A 23,278-nucleotide genomic window follows, 5' to 3' on the forward strand; every position below is an offset into this window, starting at 1 on the left:
GCTTTGGTTTTAGTGGCTGGTTGGTAAATTCGAATTCATTTTTCTTTTCTTTTCTTTTTTTTTTTTTTTGAGGAAGATTAGCCCTGAGCTAACTACTGCCAATCCTCCTCTTTTTGCTGAGAAAGACTGTCCCTCAGCTAACATCCATGCCCATCTTCCTCCACTTTTTTTATACGTGGGACGCCTACCACAGCACGGCTTTTGCCAAGTGGTGCCATGTCCGTACCCGGGGTCCAAACTGGGGAACCCTGGGCCGCAGAGAAGCAGAACATGCAAACTCAACCGCTGTGCCACGGGGCTGGTCTCTCGTTTTTCTTAAACATTAAAAAAAAAAAAACACACAATGAAAACTTCAAATATTACCCAAAGGTAAAAATGAAAAGCAAAAAGCCTCTGCCTGCCCTCACCTCCCCACACAAAGGCGGTTGATACCAAATTTTATCATCCCCCCAAATAAGATGGAATATTTGAATTAGGGATGGGCAAGATGAAGGACAATTCAAATAAATGTTGAAGACCGCTACTGTAGCTTGTTTCCTCTAACCTATCTTTAGTAAAACAATAAGGCTCAAATAGTTTTCTTAGAGGCAAGGGTCAAAGAGAGTATGCTTAGTTTTCAGGTTAATTTTGAAGAATTTTCTGGAACCATATGAACACAGCAATGGAAAATAAACTAACTGTTCAGGATCCCACAGACTTTTACCTAAATCTCATACAATTGGTGTCACTATCCAAAGTAGTGTAACATCCCTTTCAGACAATTATAACAAAAAGTGGACTTAACGTTTCCACTCAGTTCCAACTTGCAGTCATCTTTCTTGTTTCCCCTGCCTTCTACTATCTTTACTGTCACTCTTAGAATTCTAGCGAGTCTTGAACCTTTTTTCCCAGCCCTTTGTGCTCATTCTCATCTCTGCTTTACCTGTTTGGGTTTTATGCCCTCAACTTTAGGGCTGTAATAATGTACTTTCTACTCATAAAACCTTCAGGAAGGCACACGACTGCTTTGCTCACCACTGACTGTATCCTGGACAATCACTGCCTGGCATCTGGTAGAGACCCTTCGGAGTATTTGATCACGGAATGGACTTCACCCATCACTGAGGGGCGTTATACACGACAGGGCAGTTATAAGCACTGGCTCCATAGCCAGACTATCTGAATCTGAACCCAGGCTCTGCCACTCAACAACTCTAACCCATCAGGCAGGTTCCTTAACCTCTCTGTTCCTCTCTGTCATCATTTGTAGGGGGGGTGGAATACCTTTAATCTCATATAATCATGTGAGGATCGTGAGTACAGTGCCTGACAGTCAGAAAACATTGGGGCAAATAGAAATGACGCAGGGGGCAGAGTGAGGGGGATGGATGAGCTGCCACAGCACTGCAGTAGCCACCACTGGAGCAACGACTCTCTACATAAGTTGTCTTCCTTCTTACAAGGCACGTACCACGCATGCACCAGCCGCCAGGGACGTGCTATGAAGTAATGCAGACACAAAGCCTGGTTTTCTGAAGACCAGTGTGGAATGGACATGAGAGATGGGACACAGGAGGTGGGGAGGAGCATTTTAGAGGTTTAGGGAATACAGGATCAGTCTGTCAGGGGTTCCATGAAAAGGATCTCTGCACTAAAGGATCGTTTTGGTCCCTTTGAATGTGGGGGGAAAAGTGATTTTGGGCTTTTAATGGCTTAGAGAAAATTAAGGGCAACTTTCCTATTGGAAACATGACAAGTTATTTAGGATGCCCTTAGACCTAAAAATAGGAGCTACTGAAACACCTACCAGACAATTTCCAATTAGAGCCCAAAATTGTGTTAAATGGAATTACACAAAAAATGTATTAGCATTGCTGATTTCAATTACGAGGCAAAGGGATTAACAATTTTAACATGTCACGATTACTTAGTAAAAGTATCATTGCTGGGATTCTTCTAGGTAAACTGAGTCCCCAGCATGAGATCAGAAGTGGTATGCAGGAAGTCGACGTAGCCGTTGCAAGTTCATCTTGTAGAATGACGAGGTACAAGACTTGGCCAATACATGTGAATTGGGTGTAGAAAAGCTCACCACTGGATGGCAGGGCACTAACTATAAACAAATTCAAATTTGGCTATTTTTTCAGACCTGTTAGAAGCTAACTTATACCACTTATTTTTGAAAAAAACTTTTGGCAAAGTTCGTAACATAATTATATTCAGGAAATTTTAGTTAAACTCAGCCTCCTGGCTTGCTCATCAATTTCCATGTTTAGCTCTCCAGTACTGGTATTTTTTCTTAGCTCCTTTTTGGATCTTAACTGAGGTAGATTCTGACTTCCCCATGAGTAAGAGAAAGCGCATGTAAAAAGAGAGATTTCTCCTGAAACAATTTGCAGCCACCCCCTCCTGCCCCTGTACACCCTGCATTTCACTTTCCCCAACAAACACAGGATCTCACAACCCTTCTCAGGCAATCACTTTAGGTAGATGAACATGCAGCTCTTAATCCTCTGCCAGCCCAAGGAGAAAACTACAACCAGGGCCTTTTCAAGGCAGCTATCCAGAGCCTCTGACATTGGGCCTGTTTGGTGATAAAAACCAGGACTTGACCAAACTAGCTTCTGCTGGCCATTTGGTGGCAGGCAGCTACAACTGGGTTGGCCATACTCTACAGTGACACTCTGTCCCTCCCTACCCCAATCCTGCTTTGCCGTGCTCGACATTCACACAATGCCCTGTTCCTCTTAAGCATCTCATTCACTGTTTTTAAAAGCTGAAGACATCCTTTAAGAGAAGAAAATAGTGGGTAGACTGAGGCTAGGAGGCCAGTATTTGTCAGGCTCCTCATCAGCAATGAACCAATTTAAAGCATCACAGAAAAGGGAGTTATCTCACTACTACTTATGTTTCTGTTGCTGGGAAAACCAAGTCAGAAATATATGTAACAAGAACATCAATAGAACACCCTTTCACGTGTGTTCTGTACTTAGTTGCTTAGAAAACATTTTGATGTTTGTCAGGATGATCACGCCAAACTAGCTGCTCCCAAGCTGCAGGTGTGGGGAAGGGCAGACGCTGCCCCGCACCTGGTCAAGATCCCTCCACACCTCTCCCCTTCACTGAGATTCACGAAGCAGCAGATGTCTTCTAAGATCTTTTAAAGTAAATATTTAAGCTTAACCCAGCAGTTCCCAATTATATGTGGGCACGGACACTTTTCAAAGCATGTCGATGAACATCAGTGAAACAGCATCTAAGAAACATCAGGTAAGAAACGGTGTTTTTTAACTTAAAACTAAATGTAAAATATCAAACTCAAGCAAAGGAAAACTCACGAGACAACATGGTAACAAGCGGCATATTTTATTAAGTTCTCAGGAAGTTGACTGAGAACATTGCTGCTAAAATGCACGTTACAATTCAAATGATATCATGAACATTAGGGTACATATTATTTTCAGAGCTCAGCTTCCATATCTTGATCACTAAATGGAAAGATTCTTCAGAAGAACAGGCCCTTAACCCTACATATAGAAGGAGAAGAAAAATTAAAGATGCCATGATGATATCTATCAAAATAATTGGAAAACATTTTAAAAGTCAATTTAGTGTACATTACTGATGTGTGAAGAACACAAATGAATTTGTAGTGCACATTTCTCTAAGGAGAGCACTCCAGCTGGAATGATAAAACTCATGTTGCATACGTGCTTGAAACTAGTATACCATGAAGAGAGAAACACTTTATGAAGCCCAATTTCTAATGACATCATTATAACTAATGGAAGGAAATCACACATTTGAACATCTGGTTTCTTTCCTATCTCTAACATTTAACACAGCATTCCTTAACTGCTTGGCCTGAATTTTAAGCTATGTGATTCCTTTGTTTCATTTCAGAGATTTTATTTATACCTCGCCAGCTAGAGTTCTGCTACAAAATGATAGAGGATAGCTAAAGCACAGTAGGAGGAATGCAAATATGGAAAAAATCTTAGAACATTACATTTCACTGCCTCTACTACATACCATAAAACATTATATAATTTTTTCATATTGTAAAAATGTCCTGAGTATTTCTTTTAGTTAGGGAAAAAAGTTGTAATTATAATGGCAAAGAAAAAAAACTCATATTATTTTAAAACAATTATTTTGATAGAAAGAAGTCGAGTGGAACAAGCTATGCACTGGGGAATAAAGAAAGAGGATGCTATTATAAAGGAAGTGCAGGTGAATACAAATCCTGGAAGTATCTTAAAATTTATGACAAGATGCTCCCTTCCCTTTAGAACCTCGAAATTCCAACCTAATTTCTGACAACCTTCGAGAGTAAGTTCTAGCTAGAGAACAGTGTCTAGATGTTTGTTTTCTACATCTGAACTGTAGAGAGAATTATGACATCTTAAGATGAGAGCGATGTCCCAAGACTTAGGAACCCTCACATCTGACAATCACTGGATATCATTTTTGCCATGAGGTGTCATAAGGCAAAAAATTCACGAGACAGTTGTATGTGAAAACTATACAGCTACTCTGAACACAAATGCAGGTTTGTTAGGGATCATTCACTAAATGACCGCAATTTCACAGAGAGCTTGCTGAGTTCCAAATTTCTACCTCAGCAAAATTACAAATTCCAATAGAATCATGTATATGTATATAAAGATCGTCTACAGGGTTCCTTTCAAGTAGATAAACCTAGGAATGCTAAATTTGGGGATATCAAAGATCTAGTGTATTACTTATTTCCTGTAAGAAGAAAAACCAACAATGGCTCCGAATATTTTGCCTATTTTGAGACCATGGCTGGAGCACTTGTTAAAACAAGTTACTAAAGGGGAAGTTGGAGAATAAAGTATTAAAGGAGCCGAGCAGTGTTCTTAGAGCTCCAGTTTCTATTCTTTTGCATCTACCAAGAAGATAAGCTACCTAAAGACTACTTTTCCATGTATGCTGTTTAGGTGGTTGCTGTTTTTCTAATAATCCTTAGGCACCAATTTTGACAACCATGTTATGTGGAACCTCACCATCCAAGAATCTTTTCCATCACTACATTTGACCACTGTTTTTATGTCAGGGGAGGAAACAGGGAGGAGAGGCAGGAAGGATGATAAAACAAGCACTTTACGGATGAACACCACAATAGCACCACTACTCTAAGTACCAAACATTAATGAAACCCAAATCATAATGCTGAAACTAAAAAATTAGACAAAAATTAAATGGAGGATTCTTTTTTTTTTTTAAATCTTTTATAGGACAGAAACCTTAGCTCATGTCTTCTGGTTGTCATCATCTTCCACTCAACTGCACCTAAAACACAAAGAACAAGTAACAAGCAACTTTGTTTTTTAAGAATATGTAATAGTTTTGAAGGCATAAGATGAACTGTTTCTAGTGGGAGTTAACTTACTTAAATAATTAAATAAAATGAAGCCAAGAAAATCACAAGAAGCATAAAATGTTAACTATTTCGAGTGAAAATAACTGTAAGAAACTTGAATATGCAGCATATTATCACCAAAATAAAGTAATAATGGTGGGAAAATCACTACCCGCTTCATTAAGGTAGAAAAGCTGCATCTGTGATGCCTTGTTTAAAAGGCTTCACTCCACCTGAACATGAAAGCCACCTTGCACTTATTTTATTAAGTCTAAACCATGAAGAGACGGGGTGTGGACTCAAAGTTGGCTTATTATAGCATCTACCACCTTTCTGGCTGCAGTTCATTTCATGTCTTTAAATGGAGCAAAACCCACCAGAAGAATGCTGCTATTCTCATTTTCCATTCTTGAATGCACGAAAATGTGCATGCTTGTTGTAATTAGGTGCCTGGGTGAATAAAAAAATCCCATTTACAATTTAAAAAATGTTATTTAAACCCCTAAAATCTGATTATTTTCCACATTCCTCAGGGAAACAAGCATTAATTTTACCACCCAAACAGAAAAGACTACATACATTTCTGAAAATTCTCTTCTACCATGTTAAAAATACGAATTCCTTTGTGTTGCAAAACCAAGCTGATTTACATGATTTTGTTTTAAATTGTTGCTAAATGTTTATCTACACATGCTGTCAGAAATAACCTTGTTAAGAAGGTGAAGCTGGTGTCTCAGCAAATCAGACCCCTTGGAGAAGGCGTTGAATGGCCTGAGCCCCGTTTTCCTTTTTTCTCTTTCCGCACCATCAAAAGGAAAAGTGAGAAAATAGCAGAAACATTAGTTAAATCCTGAATTATACCCCATAACCTACAGGAATTATCTCACTACACTGAAAGCTGACAATATTTGTAGGATTTTCTGATGAAATAATTAGGATCCGAATTATTAATAAAATGATAAACTTTTGGCTAGGTTTACATCTTAAACAATTCTTTTAGTTAAAGACTTAAAAGGAAGAAACGAAAGATTGCTGTTAACTATTTAGGGTTTACCTGACTTACCAGCACTGAAGACAAAAAACTTTTAAAAATGGCTACAAATGCCTTGTTCACAAAAGACTTTATTATCTAGTGATGCATACTGAGAACATACAGATATCTGCATGGTCCACTTCACATGCAGTAGAACAATCTTCACTTTACAATAAGTGAGTGTCAACTGTTTTATGCAATAGACAACACTTTAAAGTCACATTCTTAAAGAAAAGTTTCATTTACAAAAGAAATAAAAGGTAAAGAAGCAATTACCGCTTTTAAAAAGCAGCTGCTTTGTTCAAGAGTGGAAGGTTTATGCCTGTATTGAAAGACAACATGATCACAAATAATGAAAACAATGAACAAATGAAAAACACTTTTACCATAAAGCAGTACACTTTCAAAATGACATACAAATAGTTAAAAATTTCATTATGTCATCTATCTAATTTTTAAATATGAGGACTTTCAGAATCAGGCCTCAACATCTGTAATTAGTAAATGAAAACTACGCATTGTTTCTATGTCACTAGGAACTGTATTTAACAAAATGTATATAAAGTCTATAGCAAGTTGATTTAAAAAAATTAAAGTTAATAAGAAACAGTACACTGAAGGCGCTCTATCCATCAAGCGCATACTCTTCAAATTTTAAATGTGATGAACAGAACAGAAACTGTAACTATGCCACAGTTGCAATGCCAAAAAATAAAACAAGATCAGTTACCACACATGCAGGGAATTCTGCCACAAAGCTAATATCCCTCATTTGTCAATTGTTCCAATAAAATAACATCTTAAAACACCAGTGATGTTGATGGTTTAGCTTACCTTCAGTGTACTGAATGTTGTACACAACCTGCTTTAAAAGAGGAGACCATCCCTGCAGGCAGGCTCAAGAAGGAACAGACCCCTTTCGGCACTGACTACACCAAGGGCATGCTGCTGTGGCCTGCACACACACACCTAGGAAAACGTGAATATAAACAGCATTTATGCTGGCCATTTTATTTGACGACCAAAATGAAGCCAAGTCTGCTAAAAATAAATCAACCACCCAGTATTACTACTCGTTTTATAACAGATGCTTTTCTCTTTTATGTGAACTGCAACCATATACATTAGCACTGTAATTTTGTGCAGTCTTGGCAATTATAACAGTTCTACAGTGAAATTTCACATAAGACACAATAGATTAACTAACATTTCTAAAAGAAAAATCACCCTTGGTGTTAATTCAAATATATCATGCTTCCTCAAATTTGCTGGAGAAATACTTATAAGTTTATATACATTAAGAAACTGCTGTGAAATTTCTTCAGTCTTTGTATTTAATTACTCAAACCCTTGGAGCTTCTTCATCTCGTTTAAATTTTTTCCTGGATGAAGGCATGCTGTAGGGCCTGGTTGATGCTAATCCGTTTAGCTGGGTCCAACATTAGGATCTGGTCCAACAAGTCCTTTAGCTGGTGTACTTTTTTACGTTGGTCTTCAGGAAGTCGCTGGCACCCGATCAAGTCAGCCAACAGGTCCTTAGTTGGATTAATGGTGCTCATGACAGTAACTTTCTCCTAAAAATAATTTTAAAAATGCATCTCTCTAAATAAGTTACTAAACATAACTTAAATCAGACTCTATCAAAAATATTAGTATGTAATAATATATAAGCCATTATCTACTCATTTAAAACTTTTACATGGCTTCCTGTGTCCTCTACATCTTTTCAAGAAGCAACCAAAAAACTTAAATGAAAAACCCTAATTTAGCATGATAGTTTTTTTTAACCATTATGTAATTTAATTTCGTAAAAAGATCAAAATGAGAACAGAAAGGAATTCTATGAAAATTCAAAAATATAGTTAATTAAAAGTAATTAATAGTAAACACAATGTGTGAACTGTACTTTCCCTACCCTGAAGTGGTAACAGACAGACATGTAAATGAGCCAATACCATGAAATGTTATTAAGTGCTCTGACAAAATTAGGGACATACACTACAATGGGGCAAAAATAAAGAAATCCTTACCACAACCTGGAGGTTTTAGAAAGCCTCATACAGAAAGTGTATTTCAGCGGAGGCTTCAAGTTGAGTAATTTTTTTTAGGGGATCAGGAAGTATAGGAGGCAAGGAAGCTCAGGATGGTCTGTAAACAAAGGCATAAAGGTCTGCAACAGCAGGCCCTTTAGCTACCGCTGAGTGTGGAATGGTGAGGTTTATGGGGTACACTGAGGGAGGGGAAGCTGTGGAAGATAGCAGAGTTCCTATCACGGAGGCCTTCGTCACTCGAATTTAAGCATATTTTATCTTATTGGTAATAGGGAGTGAACAAAAGGTTTTTAAGCAGGGAGAGTAACATGATCAGATTTTCTCCAAAAGATCACTCTGGCAGTCGTCCCGAAGCTGGATGGGAGGCCTGAGCGAGAAAGTGATCCAAAGGAGAGAAGAAGAGTTTAGGACTAAATATGACCTATAATATAAATAAACTCATCATACTAGAAACAAACATTCAGAAATCTCATCATCTCTTTCATAATCTGTTCAGTTTTATTTAGGAATTGGCCAAAGACAAAAAGAAATTATTTTCAGTGTTTTGAAATATTCATAGCTCCTAGTACCAACCAGTACTCAATTTAACAATAAAACAATCATTGAATGTAGCACACTTAAAAGAGACTCACCCTCTCTGTTACTTTATCAACTTCTATGTACATGAAGTTGAGGTTTTGATCAAAATGTTGGTCTTTGAATACACCTTTCCGAATCATCTGGCAAGAAAACAAAACAAAACTTGGGTTCTGAACTATTATCAAAGAGACAATTTAATACATAAGTCACACAAATATTATGTAGTCTCTCTGGGTTTGTTTTCTCATTTGAAAACGATCTGAGATTCCTTGCTCTGGAGAACTTATTAACAACTTTGGAAAAGCTAAAAGAACTGCTGTACCTAAATCCATTTAATCACATGAAATTATATTTTCCAGGCAGTGACTTAAACCAATCATATCAAGCTGTGCTTTCCCTATTCAAAACAGAGAGACAAAGACTTAAAGTCATTCGTTCCTACATAGAAAAGTATTACACACTTGGAGCTTTTCCTCTGGGCAGTTAAGAAACCTAATGACACTGTACAAACTATGTTTCAATAGCCCTAATATGATACAGGCCAGACCTCATTAAAACAAACATCAACAGGGCTAATTTCTGTGTAATTTATTTTAAACAAGTCCAACATAACAGAATTTGGACACTACCTAAAAAATATAATGGCTTGCTCACCTATAAGGAGAAAAATCTGAATCTCTCTCAGAAATTCAGCAAATAAGCTGAAATTGTAAGTCTAAGGTATGCCCCTCAGACATTTTTATAAACTCCTAAAGTTCTTGATTCACGTTAATTAAACAGAAACTGATATTTTAGCCGAAGCATTAAAGGTGAGTTTTATGTCAGAAAGATGGTTATTTCCAGTAAATTTTTTTGGTACTTTCCTTTCCCAAATAACTTCCAATCTTTAATAAACTGATTGCCATCAAGTTCCTCTTCCAATATTCACTCATTCATTCTGAGTACTAGGTCCTTCCTCACATGTAACTAACCTGACCTGCATCTTTTTTCATTCCAGCTCTCAAGCATGTTTTGTGCTGTTACCAATAAGGGTGTGCTCCCGAGAACATTGCTGCTTCTCTGACCATCACTGAAGGACAATCAATGGAACAAAGGATGAATGGAGATATGAAACAGTCATATATATATATGGTGCTTAACAAATGTATGCTGATCAATGCTCTCTTCTTCAATCCCAATTCCACCCTAAACTATAGGCCCCTACTCTCCTGTTTAATTCAACAAAGTAAAGAAAAGCACAAAGACAGACTTGAAGGGGTAAAGAAAAATGCAGTTATCTTACTCTCTTTTGATAGCTCGTGGCTGATTAGAACTGCTAATTTAAACACCAGAAGTGCGAAAGAGCTAAGGAATCCTGGTAGCTATGTACCTGCCTCTTTGAAATTGTTTTATAGACACTAGTGATGAATAAATGTCAGCAATCCATCAGTCTATAGGAAACTACTGCTGAGACCTGGAAAAAACAAGCTCACACTAATGTCCTACCTTATTTGGCATCTTTCCTTTGAGATCCATGGCGAGCTTCAACATATGGTTATTGGTTTTGCCAGGAAATAAAATTTTTCCAGTATAGAGTTCATATAAAGTACAACCTACAGACCACATATCTATACCATAGTCATAGCTTTTACCTATAACTGAAAACAAAATGAAAGTCTCAATATATGATAATAAAAACACATCAACTACTATTTATTTCCATTAATGGGGAATTAATTTAGCTTAGAGTAACTAACCACAATCTTAATACCTCACTTTGGCATTACTTTCATGGTTTTCCCCACTAATTCTTAACAGAGACTCTTAAACTTAAAAACCTTAAAAAATGGGAGAGTGGGGAGGAAACGAAGGGGCAGAAGAAAACTTCTCTTTTTCATTTCACCTTTGGTAGAGGTGCTAATCAGACTCAACCAAGGCAACAGGAAGAGAAAACACAAAGGTCCCATACAATCCATAAATTTGATAATCAGACCTTGAGTAATCAAGAGCAGTCTTCTAAAGTCGAGGATTTTCCACAACTGTTTTGCTACTCTTGCCAGACATGATCAAGACTCCTGTCACAACTACCACCATTCCACCTGAGGAGGATGAACTTGCTATGGTTCCCTTCCTCATGAATGACCTCGTGCAGCTGCTGAAGTGCGACGGAAAACAGTACTTAGACATTACACATGCTGTTTCCACCGCATATGATGGCCCAGGTCAAACAACATTTGAACAAACTTACTGATTTCAGGAGCACGATAGAATCTACTGACAAGATAAGGCGTTATGTCATTATCTGCAACATGTGACGCCGACCCAAAATCGCAGAGCTTTAAAATAGTTTTTGATTCATTTACCTGCAAAACATTGTATCAAGGAAGTTCAATTCATGCCAAGAATAATTAAGACAAATAATCAGATAAAAATAATTAGCTTGAGAAGTTATTTCCAATACTGAGAACAAAGTCATTCATTTTTAAAATTCCTTTTCTAATTATTTTAAGTCAATTACCTAATTATGAAAAATTAAGAACTATCAAATATTTGATTATAACTAGTAAAAGAACTTTCTTCAGTGAGGAAATATGGGATAATGCCAAGTAAACTTAATTTTAACCAACTCTGTTCAAAAAGGCTGGAGTAGTAAGAGAAAAATCTCATTGAAGTAAAGTGTCTTCTAAAGATCCCCAGAATACCTGAATAAAGTCAAGTTACTACTTAACGTGAAGACGTTCATAATAAGGGATCAGACTTAGATTAACTTTCAATTGACTTAAATTAGCTTTCAGTTGCCAGAAAATTATGACGGCAATGAGAGCAGAAGGATGATTCAGATTAAACTTGGACAAAAACACTCTTCATCGGAAGCTGCTAGACCATCCCAAATTTAGCAATTACCCTCAAGTCTACAAATATTACATCCCTTAAATATAAAGAAAGTATTAGTGAAGAAAATGTTAAACATATTTCGCAAAACTGATAAACAGGAACTCTATATTAGTCATTTGTTTCTTTTTTCCTTTGTAAATACTTCAACATACACAGTAACAGTGACATCTGCTGAGAAAGGCTGGAGTTGCTCCCATGACTGCTGCCACTCATGCGTCAGAAGCATGTTCAGGATTAACAAGTGAAGATAATTCACATTCCAGAGTCCCTTCCCCCCTTCAAAAGAGACACACACAAATTCCGAGTTGGGACTTGAACTTGGCCTACGGTTCCCTCCCCAAAGAAACAAAACACCTCAAATAAATAGTCCTAGGCCCTCTCTACTGGGATATCGTAAATCTTGGTCAGCGCTACAGATTGGTCCATTACAGATGATATCCACAGAATTCAGCTAATAATAGAAATGCTTATTTTTAGCTGCCACATCAGTAACAATTCTCTTCATCTGGGGATCAGAAAAATAGGTATCCTCACATAGAAAAGTACTTTACAAGCTTTTAGAAGTATAAACTGCATTTAGCTACTTAAGAATGCAGTTTCAATATCCAGAGAAAACCCCAGGACCACTTTAAAATTAGAATCTCTCAGTGGAACTCTTGAGCTGGCTAGGATGCCTTAAACAATAGCAGGGTATCCACACTCAGGTGTACCTTAGTTTGGCTACACAACTTCTACTCCCCTCATGAGGAATGTGGTACTTCTACCAAATGATGGCTGAAATCGTGGGCTAAAAGCTGTGGATTTTCATTAACAAACAGCTCCATGTGGTCTCTGAGGTCTATTTTTTCCTTCCTCAGGAAGAAAGAAAAAGATTCAGTTTCTGAAATCCATGTGAAAACCCATACTCGTTTAGCATTAATGCAAAAAAAAAAAAGTTTTAAAAACAAGAACTTCTAAGATACTGGCAAATGCTGCATTCTTTAATCTCCATGGTTGTTACATAGATGTTCACTGTACAATTACCTTTAAATTGTACATATTTTATACCTTCTTTGACATGGAAGGTATATTTCACACTAAAATAGAGAAAGAAAAAAACTGAGGTAAAAATCAACTATGAAGTTGACTAGGAAAGTCTACAATTCATTCATAATATGCCTACCATTTCACTGTAATTACTCAGCTCCTCTAACCCCAAGTTCTATTAGATATCGAACATATCAAAATGGAATGCCTCATTATTAGTGTGGTAGTCTGGAAGATAGTATTTTAAGATATTAAAAAGAAAAAATCTGAACTAAAGAGCTAAGTTATAGATGAGGAGTCCTTAACAAACTTTAATTAGACCAAAATCTTTTTGAACTGTAGAACACATAACTGGCAGACATCCCCCCAACTATGACCACCACAGAACAGGGTGAAGAAATGGGGCCAGGGAGGGAAAGGGTGTGTGCGCGCATTAATGACTCCATTATATATTCCTAAATTTCAAAAACATAAACGTTGTGAAATCTGCATATTACCACACCAGAAGTCATTAGTTAGGACAGGTCAAGACTGTGAAAGGGATGTCTTTCAATACAACGCCAAACCACAACTGAGCTTTACTGTGTTTGGGCCCTCAGAAGCCACAGCTTCTAAAGCAGTAAGAATAAAGGAAAAAAGAATTATTCCTAGGCACCTTTAAACTCAACTCCATACATCTGCTTAAGAGAGGGTAATTCCCTTAAATGTGCCTACCTCCGTCAGCCTATAGAACTAGAGAACAAAGATGTGTGAACACTCCTTATTTCAAAACAGCAACATGTGCAGCAGTTTTTTTAGGCGTCAGAGGAAGCCCACCATTAAAGCACTCTTGGGATTTGTGTGTCCTCTAAATCCACCAATCAAAAGGAAACACTGTGACAGCAGCCTAGTTCCTCTTCTGTCCTTTACTACAAAATTTCATGGCCCAATTGCCAAAAAAGTAAAAACTGGTAAAGTCACTTGTTATGGGTAATTACTATACTGAATTATTCTTCTAAAACGTCATTTCTAGAATAACACAGTGGTAATCACAATACTGGTAAGAAGACAGAGATGCACAAGGCTGTGTGACTGATTGACTTACCAAGATATTGTCAGGCTTGATATCTGCATGTAGGATATTGCATCTTTTGAGGAGTTTCAATGCCAAGAACAACTGCTGACTGTAAGATCTTACAGCTTTAATATGAAGACCAACATCTTTACCATATTTTTTTAACACCTCTCGTAAATTCATACTTTTAGGAGAGAAAAAAATAAAATTAGGGGTTAAAAGCAAAATGGGAATAAAGAGGGCAAAAACATTTTCAAGTATAAAGTAAAATCAAGTCCAAAATGTGAATTACGATGAAAATATTCTGGTCAAGAACCACTTCCTAAACCTTTCATAAATTATTCTATACTGAAATGAGGGCATATGAAACTGTATGTACATAGTGCTTTTCCAATAAAATTCTATTTCCAAAATAAATAGATGGACAGATACACAATGGTAAAGTTCCTACTGATTTCAGAATGGGTTTACATTTGAAAGCACAACAATGAAGCCATACTTTTGAAGATCAAAATTGTACGTCTACTCCACTATTCCCATTTCTTTCCATCCTGGCTTAACCCTCCTTTGAAGTATTTAATTTTCAGAGAATCTCTGCTGAGCTGAAGGCTACATGAGATCAGTGACTGGCCCATAGTATGCAGTCAATTAATGTTTATACATTAATGATTGTGAAGAAGGCAGCTCCTAACCAAAAGTTAAGAAACAAAAACCAGAGCTAACTAACTGGAAAAACAAATCATATACCAAGAAAATGTGTCATGGTGTTTATCTAAAATGAGGTTGGGAGAGATGAAGCAGCTAAACTTTCACTTTAACGTACAGGTTTTGACACCGTACCTTAGAGGCTCAAATACAAGACAGAGATGTTGTTTGTGATAAAAGTGTCTGAAGAGTCGCAAACAATGAAATTTGTCATCAGGATCAGCGTCATTAAGTTTTTTCAAGAATTCTAGTTCTTTTAAACCAGTTTTTTGCCTGAAAAAAAAAATTAGGTGAAAATTGAATACATTCAGAATTTAGGAAAACTAAATGATCCATATCTGCAAAGTCCCAGTCTGACGTATCACAGGTGATGTGTTAAGTAATTTGTATTTTTTTAAGTACTAACAGTAACTCTGTTGAGCAATGTGACAAGTCTCTATATCATTCACACAATACTATTTAGCCAAATACTGTTTTCACGGAGTTAATTTCCAAAATAATCAATAAACAAAATAGAAACATTAAGGAACGAACCCACCTTTCTTGAAGGGAAATCAATCTTGCGCGTTGTATCTCAAAACATCTTGATGAAAATACTATTTTTAACAAAAATGGAACCACATTGTAGACAAGTCTTGGTTCCTTTAAGAGCCTAATTATGGATGTCTTATCAAATATTAATATTAGGTTATCCTCTGAAATTCTAGTTATAATTTGTAAATAGGCTACATTTTAAAGTTAGTGTCTATAATAGAGGTTGGGGATGACCATCAAAACAAAACAAAACTTATTAAGACTTGGACAGCCTATGACTTTACTGTAAATCTACACTTCTTTATAGTGTTTCAAAACTAATGGTAACTTGACTTTAACATCAGCTCATTGTATGGGATAGATTATGCATTAAAACATATAGCGAGGCCTGCCCAGTGGTGCAGCAGTTAAGTTCTCATGTTCCACTTTGGTGGCCCGGGGTTCACCAATTTGGGTCCCAGATGTGGACCTACGCACTGCTTGGCATGCCATGCTGTGGTAGTCATCCCACACATAAAGGAGAGGAAGGTGGGCACGGATGTTAGCTCAGGGCCAGTCTTCCTCAGTAAAAAGAGAAGGATTGGCAGCAGATGTTAGCTCAGGGCTAACATTCCTCAAAAAACAAAACAACACATGGGTATGGCAATTACCTCTATTCTATTAAAGGACAAAGATAAAAGATTACAAATAATCCCCAGAACTATCTGATAAATCAGTTTTCTATTTTTGCAGGCCATCATATATGCTGAGTGACAGCTAACCAATATGATCCTTTTATTTCTTACCTCTAGTCTTGCGTTAAAGATATTCACAGCAAAAGATGGCCATAAAATAAGCAGCAGAAGGAAGGAGTTTAAGGTGATACCAGTGCACAAAGTAAGTACTGAAAGGCTCTGAAATGAACTAAATACAATCAGCCTACAGTTCTAGTGCTTCACCTATAACACATGCTAAATATGTTAAAAATCCAGTCCAAAAGAACTGCTTCTGTCATCTTATACTTGCAGGACTTGTTTTACAAAGATTGTGTTACACTTAGTAAAAACAGCATTTAACAATGTTCATTTGTGAATACTTGTGCTATGAAAGGTTTCATCACAGGTGTTTTCGGAACTTACATGAGTTCGTTGTTTCTAATGATCTTTACGGCCACTTCTTGGTTAGCTCTGGCGTTGTCTCTGGCTCGTACAACATTACTGAATACACCTTGACCAGTGTAGCCATATACATTGTAGCGCTTATCCAGGACTTCACCTATGTTCACACCTAAAAAAGTAAATTAAAAAATTAGAATTTTGATCATAATAAATAGATTACTAAACAAAACCAGGAGATACATATAACAAATCAAAAAGTAGGAAACAGCGCAGTCACTTTAAAAATGTGTCAAATCTCTACTATGTGCTTGAAGGATCAATGCCACGCCCGCCCTGGTCACTCCTTCATAAGGTGCTTAGAGTTACATGCCCACTTCCAACCATTACAAGACGACCTCCTGCTGTCCTCTCAACTGCCCACAATTTGACACTGAGTAGGGAAGAAACATGCTCACTGCAGTCTCCAACTGTAGTCCTGCATGACTGGCAGCCCAAGTTCCTTCTATGTCATTTTTTCTTGGTTTCAGATCAAGAGAGCAAGTGATGCACCCATTCATTCTGGAGGATTATCTCATGGCTGAAAATAACTTCAAGTAGATTTAAGTTGCACATCAAGTCTTTACCTCACTTCAACTTGTGATGCTTCTGGGCTGCTTCTAGAATACAACATGGGTTCATGCAGCTGCTAGATGTGCCATACTTGTTAAGCGATGGCACTGTGATGTGACTTCCAGAGTTCTCCAACGTGTGACTGCATCAAGCAACACACTTTTACAAAATGTTACAATGAACTCTAAAATTAGTAAGAACTGTGAACTTACGATAATAGCCTTCTGCATCAGTCCAGTTATCCCTGAGGTTGGGATTCTCTTTGAAATCTTTTCCAATGCCAGCAGCCCGAAGACGAGCACTCTGAAATTAAGAAGGCAATGTGAGCTATTTACCCACTACTTGGGCAGACATCTGAAGTACTTCCTTTAAAAGAAAAATGGGTGAAACCAGATAAAATTGAACAAAAACAATTTATGCCAAATTAAATACTCTATCACTTATGCAAATGCAATACAGCTAAAACATTATTACCAAAGTCTCTTGCATCACAATAATGCTCAGGAAAAAATTAAGTTACCTTAAAAAATTTCCAGGAATATGACTAGAGCATTATAAATTAAAATAAAACTCAAACAAAACCAGATCTCATCTTCTTCAGCTACTGACAGAGGAGGACAAAAATTAGAGAGGAGCACTACGTTAACAATCAGTGTCCAAATCTCTCTGCGACCAATTATCACATTTCTTTTATGGCCCTGCCCACATAACAGCTCTTTCTCTGTTGTCATGCGTGCACGAAATGTCACTGGCTGCAACAGTTGAGTTTGTGTGGGATTAAGAATATCTGGCACTTCTGAAGAGTCTCCATGACATCCAGAAGATCCTTCAGTATCACCCAGGCCAAGGAGGGGTGCTGATACTTTAACTGGCTCAATAATCATCTCATCCTCTCTTAATTCATCTTTTTTCCGGTGTTCCTCTTGCAAAATATATGTATGTGACACATTACCTACACCAATTACCAAAGTCTTCAGGGTCCTGGAGACTGACTGCTTATCCTATTTCATTTTTAATTTCTCTGTTCTATGTTTATCCTCCCCAACTCTCCTTACCGAAGTCTTATTTCTCATGTTCACTTAAATTTATAAGGAAAACGGTCTCATACTTTTGAATGTATTTTAAGACTTTTTCAAGAAAAGGCACTAATAAATCTTTAAGAAAAAAATGGTTAAAGGACCCAAATTTCTTAACACTCCTTATAACATTTCCAACTCTTCAATGAATTCTATTAGGTTCCAAATCTTTAAGTTCTCAATCAGCTACAACATACAAGCCCAAAGTGGACTCTGTTCTAATAAAGGCTCAGAAATTACTGACATCATCCTATCTCACCTAAGTACTATTATATTAAAATTTTGACCTAATGCTTTATGCTTCTCTATATATGTATATACACATAAATACATATTTGTTATACATACTTTTAAAAGTTGTATTTTTATGACTTAAAATTACTTACATCAAAATATGCAGCAAACATATCATCAGATTCTGTAAACATATCAGGTGCCAAGAGCTTCTTCTGAGATGAACCTTAATGGAAATTAGCATGAATATTTGAAAAATGAAGAGAGATACAATAATTAAAACATACTAAGTGAATGGAAAATCACTAAGAACAATTTAACCCTTTTTTCTTCTCACACATCAGTTTTCCATTAATACTCAACTTAAAATCACTTTATAATACTTAAGATTTATAAAGCTATCCACTTTTCACTAAAAGGATACATTCCAGAAAATTGAAAGACCTAAAAGCAGTACTTTCACCAACATCAGTTAAATTAGTATGCTAACAGCGAAACAATGATTATGTATTAAAATGAATGCTCTTCTTTAAAAAATTTATTTCTAAATTGCAACCTAAATCTCAAAAGGTTAATATCCCCACTATAGACAGATAAAGATCTATATATAGTTCTCCCCTAAAAAGTCCTAAAACTCTTAGAAAACTTGGGGGGAGATATATATATATATAGGAGTTCCCAGAGAAAAAGAATACACTGGCTTTAAGCATATGAACATATGTCCAATCTCACTTACAGTAAGGGAAATGCAAATTAAAATTACATGATACCATTTCTCTCATATGAGACGAGCTAAAAATCCAAAAATATGACAATATTCTCTTAAAAGGCCCTAGATAAACACTCAGGCACTGCTTGTGGGATGGCAAAACTGTACAACCCTTATAGACGGGAATTTGGAAATATACAGCAAAATCACGTATTCATTCACTCTTCTGACCTAGCAATCCCATTTCTGAGAAACTATCCCAAAGACACAGTGGCAAGCATAAAAAAATGACAATGCACAATGCTATTATAATTAAGGCTCCAATGAATAGCCAGCAACTGGACGCAATCCAAATATCCACCATTAGAAGACAATTTGAATAAAATTTGGCGCATTCACTTTACTGGAATAGAGTGCAGCTGCAAAAAGGTATGAAGGAGATCTTTTCATATAGATGAGTATACAGCATGTTTTATGTGCATGCATATATAGAATACAAATACATACACATACAAAAGATGTTTTAATAATTTAAAAAATCCATAAAACTCCTAAAAATCAAAAGCAAATGGAAACAAACCTAAACCTATCAAATCGGTGGTATAACCATATACAAGAGAACTATTTCAAATGACATTAAAATACACTTGTGACTATATACCCGGGAATGTACCCTAAGGACAAAAAAACCATTACATCTTCAAACTGCATTGGGTACATTTAATATTGATGATCACATCGATAACTATGTGTATAGAAATTTCAAAATAATACCCTGAGTAATCATGTTATTAGGAACCAAGTTTTTCACTGTAAAAGAGACAGAAATTATAAAATCAAAGTAGTTAATACAAATCTTATAATTCAAATAGGATTGGCAATATCAACATGAACTCCTCCTTTCCAAAAACAAATGTATTTCCTAGCTTTGTCCACTGAAAAGGCCCAAAAATAACGGGCACCCATAAGTGCCCTGTGATCTCTAAATGGCACTGCCTATTAAACAGAACCAGGGATCCTTGAAGCAACAGCCGATTCTGTTCTGGGGCAAGATATGTACAAGGTGAGCCTGTGTATCTTACTGTGTTAGAACAGCAACAGACTATGCCAAATCTGGCCCCTTGCTTGTTTTTGTATGATGATCTATTTTTACATTTTTAAAGATGTAGAGAAAAACATGACTATTTTCTGACACATGAAAATTATATGAAATTCACATTTCAGTGTCCGTAGTTTTGGAACACAGCCATACTTAGTCATTCATGCTGGCTGTGGCTGCTTCTATACAATAGCAAAACTCAGTAGCTGGAATAGAGAAAAGAAGTCTAATTACAGAGGCCTAAAATATTTACTAACTGATCCTTTACAGAAAGTTTGCTGATCCCTGTCCTAGAAAGTAAGAATGCTACACTATTTAATACTGAAGGGTTTGGGTCAAAAAGACATTAGAAACCAACTTAAAAGGGCTCCCTCCCCACCTTGGCTCTTGAAGAGAGAACAATTTGAGCTTCAAAAAGAAAAATGACAGCAATAGATTGAAAGACAAGTACATCATGTACAAATTTAAAAAACCCAACAAAAACAACCAAAATCTCATTGGTCATCTCTGGAGGTTGCTGGGCATCAGTTCTATTCTATGCTAAAAACTGGACGATAAAACAAAACAATCAAGCATTTATCCTACCTTTCTTGTACAAACTATATTTTGGGGTAACCAAAGAACAGAAACCTTTTCTTTTACAGAATTAGAGTTAATAATTCAAAGGGAATGATAAAAATAATAATAATAAAAAAATCACCACTTTGGGAACCCATCCCATGAAACAATGGATCAAAGTAACAATCAGCAATGACGGCTAAACCTGTCAGGTGAACAGGTGAAGGGAAACTTCCCGTTGCATAGATGGCAGTCACCTTATCTAAACAAACAACCTCAATGTCAATAAAGATAGGACAAACACACACCACATGCCACCTGACGCGATGCTAGTATACACTACATATGAAGCATTTTGCCCAAAAAATTAAATATAAATCTATTCAAGTCTCTATTTAAGTCTCTGACACTAACTACTAGTTCTCAAGAAATACTGACAATAGAGGAAGTAAGATAAATGACACAAGAATGTGGCCAGACAAAACCAGAGTGGAAAGTTTTATACAACACACAGCCCTGGTATCTTCACAAGTAAATGGCAAATGGCGGGGGACGGGAAAGGCTGAGAAAAACTATTAAAGACTAAGAGAGACTTAAGAGCTATATACCCCACATAAAACAGGTGTATCTTATTTGGATTTCGATTCAAACCAACCAACTGTAATCAGACATTAGATATTTTTAAATTATCAACTTTATTAAGAATAACCAATGTTTTATTAAAAAGTCCTCATCTAACAGATACACAAATTGAAGTATTTACATATGAAATGAAATCACAGCTGGAATTTGCTTTAAAATAATTGAGAGCAAGCAAAACAAAAGGTAATAAATATGTGGGAATTCACATACTGTTCAGATTATGTGAACTAATAAAAAAATATTTATAGAGAACATTTTCTAGGATACGTTCAATACTATATTATTATAATGTTTAGCAGGAGCAACATTCCTAATCCCTTTCTCTTTTCCCCATCCCAAAATAATCTCTCTCACTATGAAGTTAGAGAACTAAAAATTCAGAGAAAAGCCACAGTCAAAACAAAAGCCTAACTTACTCACCATTATTCTGTTCAACTGTCATTAGGTTATGCTTGGCTTTTACTGAGGCCTCAAATGTATCAACATTCTCCCGTTCATACTCTTTAACATCAGCAGCTACCCTTTCCAGAATGTCGTCTGGAGAAGGTGACCGTGTACGAGTACTGCTCTGGGGGCTGCTTGGTTCAGACGGCACGGACATGTTGCTATCTTCAGCAAGATATTTATATTTCTGTAGTAACAATACAATATATTATTTTCACAAAATCTGATACCACCCAAATATATTTACTAAAAGGTGCTGCATTTAAAAGTTAAGGGTGTCAAATAATGTTAAAAATTTGTTATTAATGCCTTGATTGAATCAGATCCACAATCCCTTATATATAATTCCAAAATCCACAAAACTCTGAACAAGTTTTTCTATGTTTGGTGCACATTTATTAGGTGGCAAAACCTGACAAGAACAGACACGATGCTATTTACAGCCTTATTATCTCCCCCATTGCGAACATAACCTGCCTCACTGCAGAGTCTAATGTGTGTGATGATGGGGTGCTGTTCTAGACCCCAGTGATGGGGCTAAGTAATATAGAGGCACCATATTACCTTTCTAAAATTCAAATATTTCTGAGTTCTGAAGCACCTCTGGCTCCAAGGGTTGGAGATAAGGGATTATGGACCTGGGCAAGAACAAAAAAAGATTCAACCAAGTCTTTAGGGATACCAGTTTAATTAACAATTTTATCAGTGCCCCAGAAAAGTAAGTTTCCTCTGGAACTCAGTTTTGCCTTCCATCCTCTGGTGATTTAAGTTCTTTCCTTTGCTCTGACATACCATTCCCTAATTTATGGTTTGCTATGTATATTTAGGTGAGCTGCCCCAACTGTCCTTTCCTTTTGTGTACTGTCCTCACAGTATCCAAACATTTTTCCTGTCTTCCAGAATTCTTCCTCTCAACTCCATCACTCACCAAGCGCTGGCCAAGGAAGAAGTGACAAACTTCCAAGTCAGCTAACCTTATCATTAAACGACCATATCAAAACCTATGTATAACCCATTTCTCCACCCTATTTTCTTAATCACCTTGCTTCAAACTAGTCTTAAATTTTTGAGATGCTCCATTTAAACAATTACATTTGTGTTAGAAAGTCCAACATTTTCTTTGACACTAAAAATAATGTTTTTTTTCCACACAGTAACAGGCCTAAACTTTGCTAAATGAAATTTATCCAATTTATTCTATACCCATCTATGAGGGTTTATTGTTCATTAATTAAAAAAAAAGAAAGCAAACTTTAAATTTTATGCCTTACAAAATAAGTTTATATCAGAATCCTGCATATAAAAAAGGGCAACACTTTCAATTTTATTAAGAAACTTTCATTTTTTCAAATCATACAATTTTATATACACCCTTCTTTTTTCAAGACTTAGTCAATTGTTACTACCGTCACTTCTTTGTTGAAGAAGAAAACCTTAATTTTACTAGAAGTGCTTATTTAAAGAGGACTACGAACATTTCACTAAAGTCAGCTACCTGAACAATGGCCTGCCTTTGTATTCTTCTCTGTTCTATCAGGGCTTCTTCATCTTCTTCTTCTACATCAAAGTCTTCGAGGCTTAAAAAAATT

General features: G+C 36.4%; 1 protein-coding gene across 13 annotated transcripts in view; it reads right to left on the bottom strand.

The window, feature by feature from the left end:
• Window positions 1-3,329: 3,329 nt before the first annotated feature.
• Window positions 3,330-23,278, bottom strand: part of PRPF4B (pre-mRNA processing factor 4B) — a 38,253-nt gene continuing 18,304 nt past the window's right edge. Inside the window, exons 5-18 of one of the 13 annotated variants that reach the window (XM_046639486.1) lie at window positions 23,185-23,266; window positions 21,666-21,876; window positions 18,390-18,463; window positions 17,140-17,230; window positions 16,340-16,487; window positions 14,823-14,960; window positions 14,013-14,166; window positions 11,256-11,370; window positions 10,514-10,665; window positions 9,082-9,168; window positions 7,233-7,972; window positions 6,675-6,720; window positions 6,073-6,160; window positions 3,330-5,815 (exon numbers count right to left, since the gene is read on the bottom strand). In XM_046639486.1, coding sequence (XP_046495442.1) covers window positions 7,769-7,972; window positions 9,082-9,168; window positions 10,514-10,665; window positions 11,256-11,370; window positions 14,013-14,166; window positions 14,823-14,960; window positions 16,340-16,487; window positions 17,140-17,230; window positions 18,390-18,463; window positions 21,666-21,876; window positions 23,185-23,266 — 1,456 coding nt within the window. In that variant the 3' untranslated portion in view covers window positions 3,330-5,815; window positions 6,073-6,160; window positions 6,675-6,720; window positions 7,233-7,768. The other 12 variants (XM_046639489.1, XM_046639492.1, XM_046639491.1 and 9 more) reach the window with 12 other exon arrangements.

Source organism: Equus quagga, chromosome 15, assembly GCF_021613505.1.
Source record: "Equus quagga isolate Etosha38 chromosome 15, UCLA_HA_Equagga_1.0, whole genome shotgun sequence".
In the NCBI taxonomy this organism is placed as follows: Eukaryota; Metazoa; Chordata; class Mammalia; order Perissodactyla; family Equidae; genus Equus; species Equus quagga.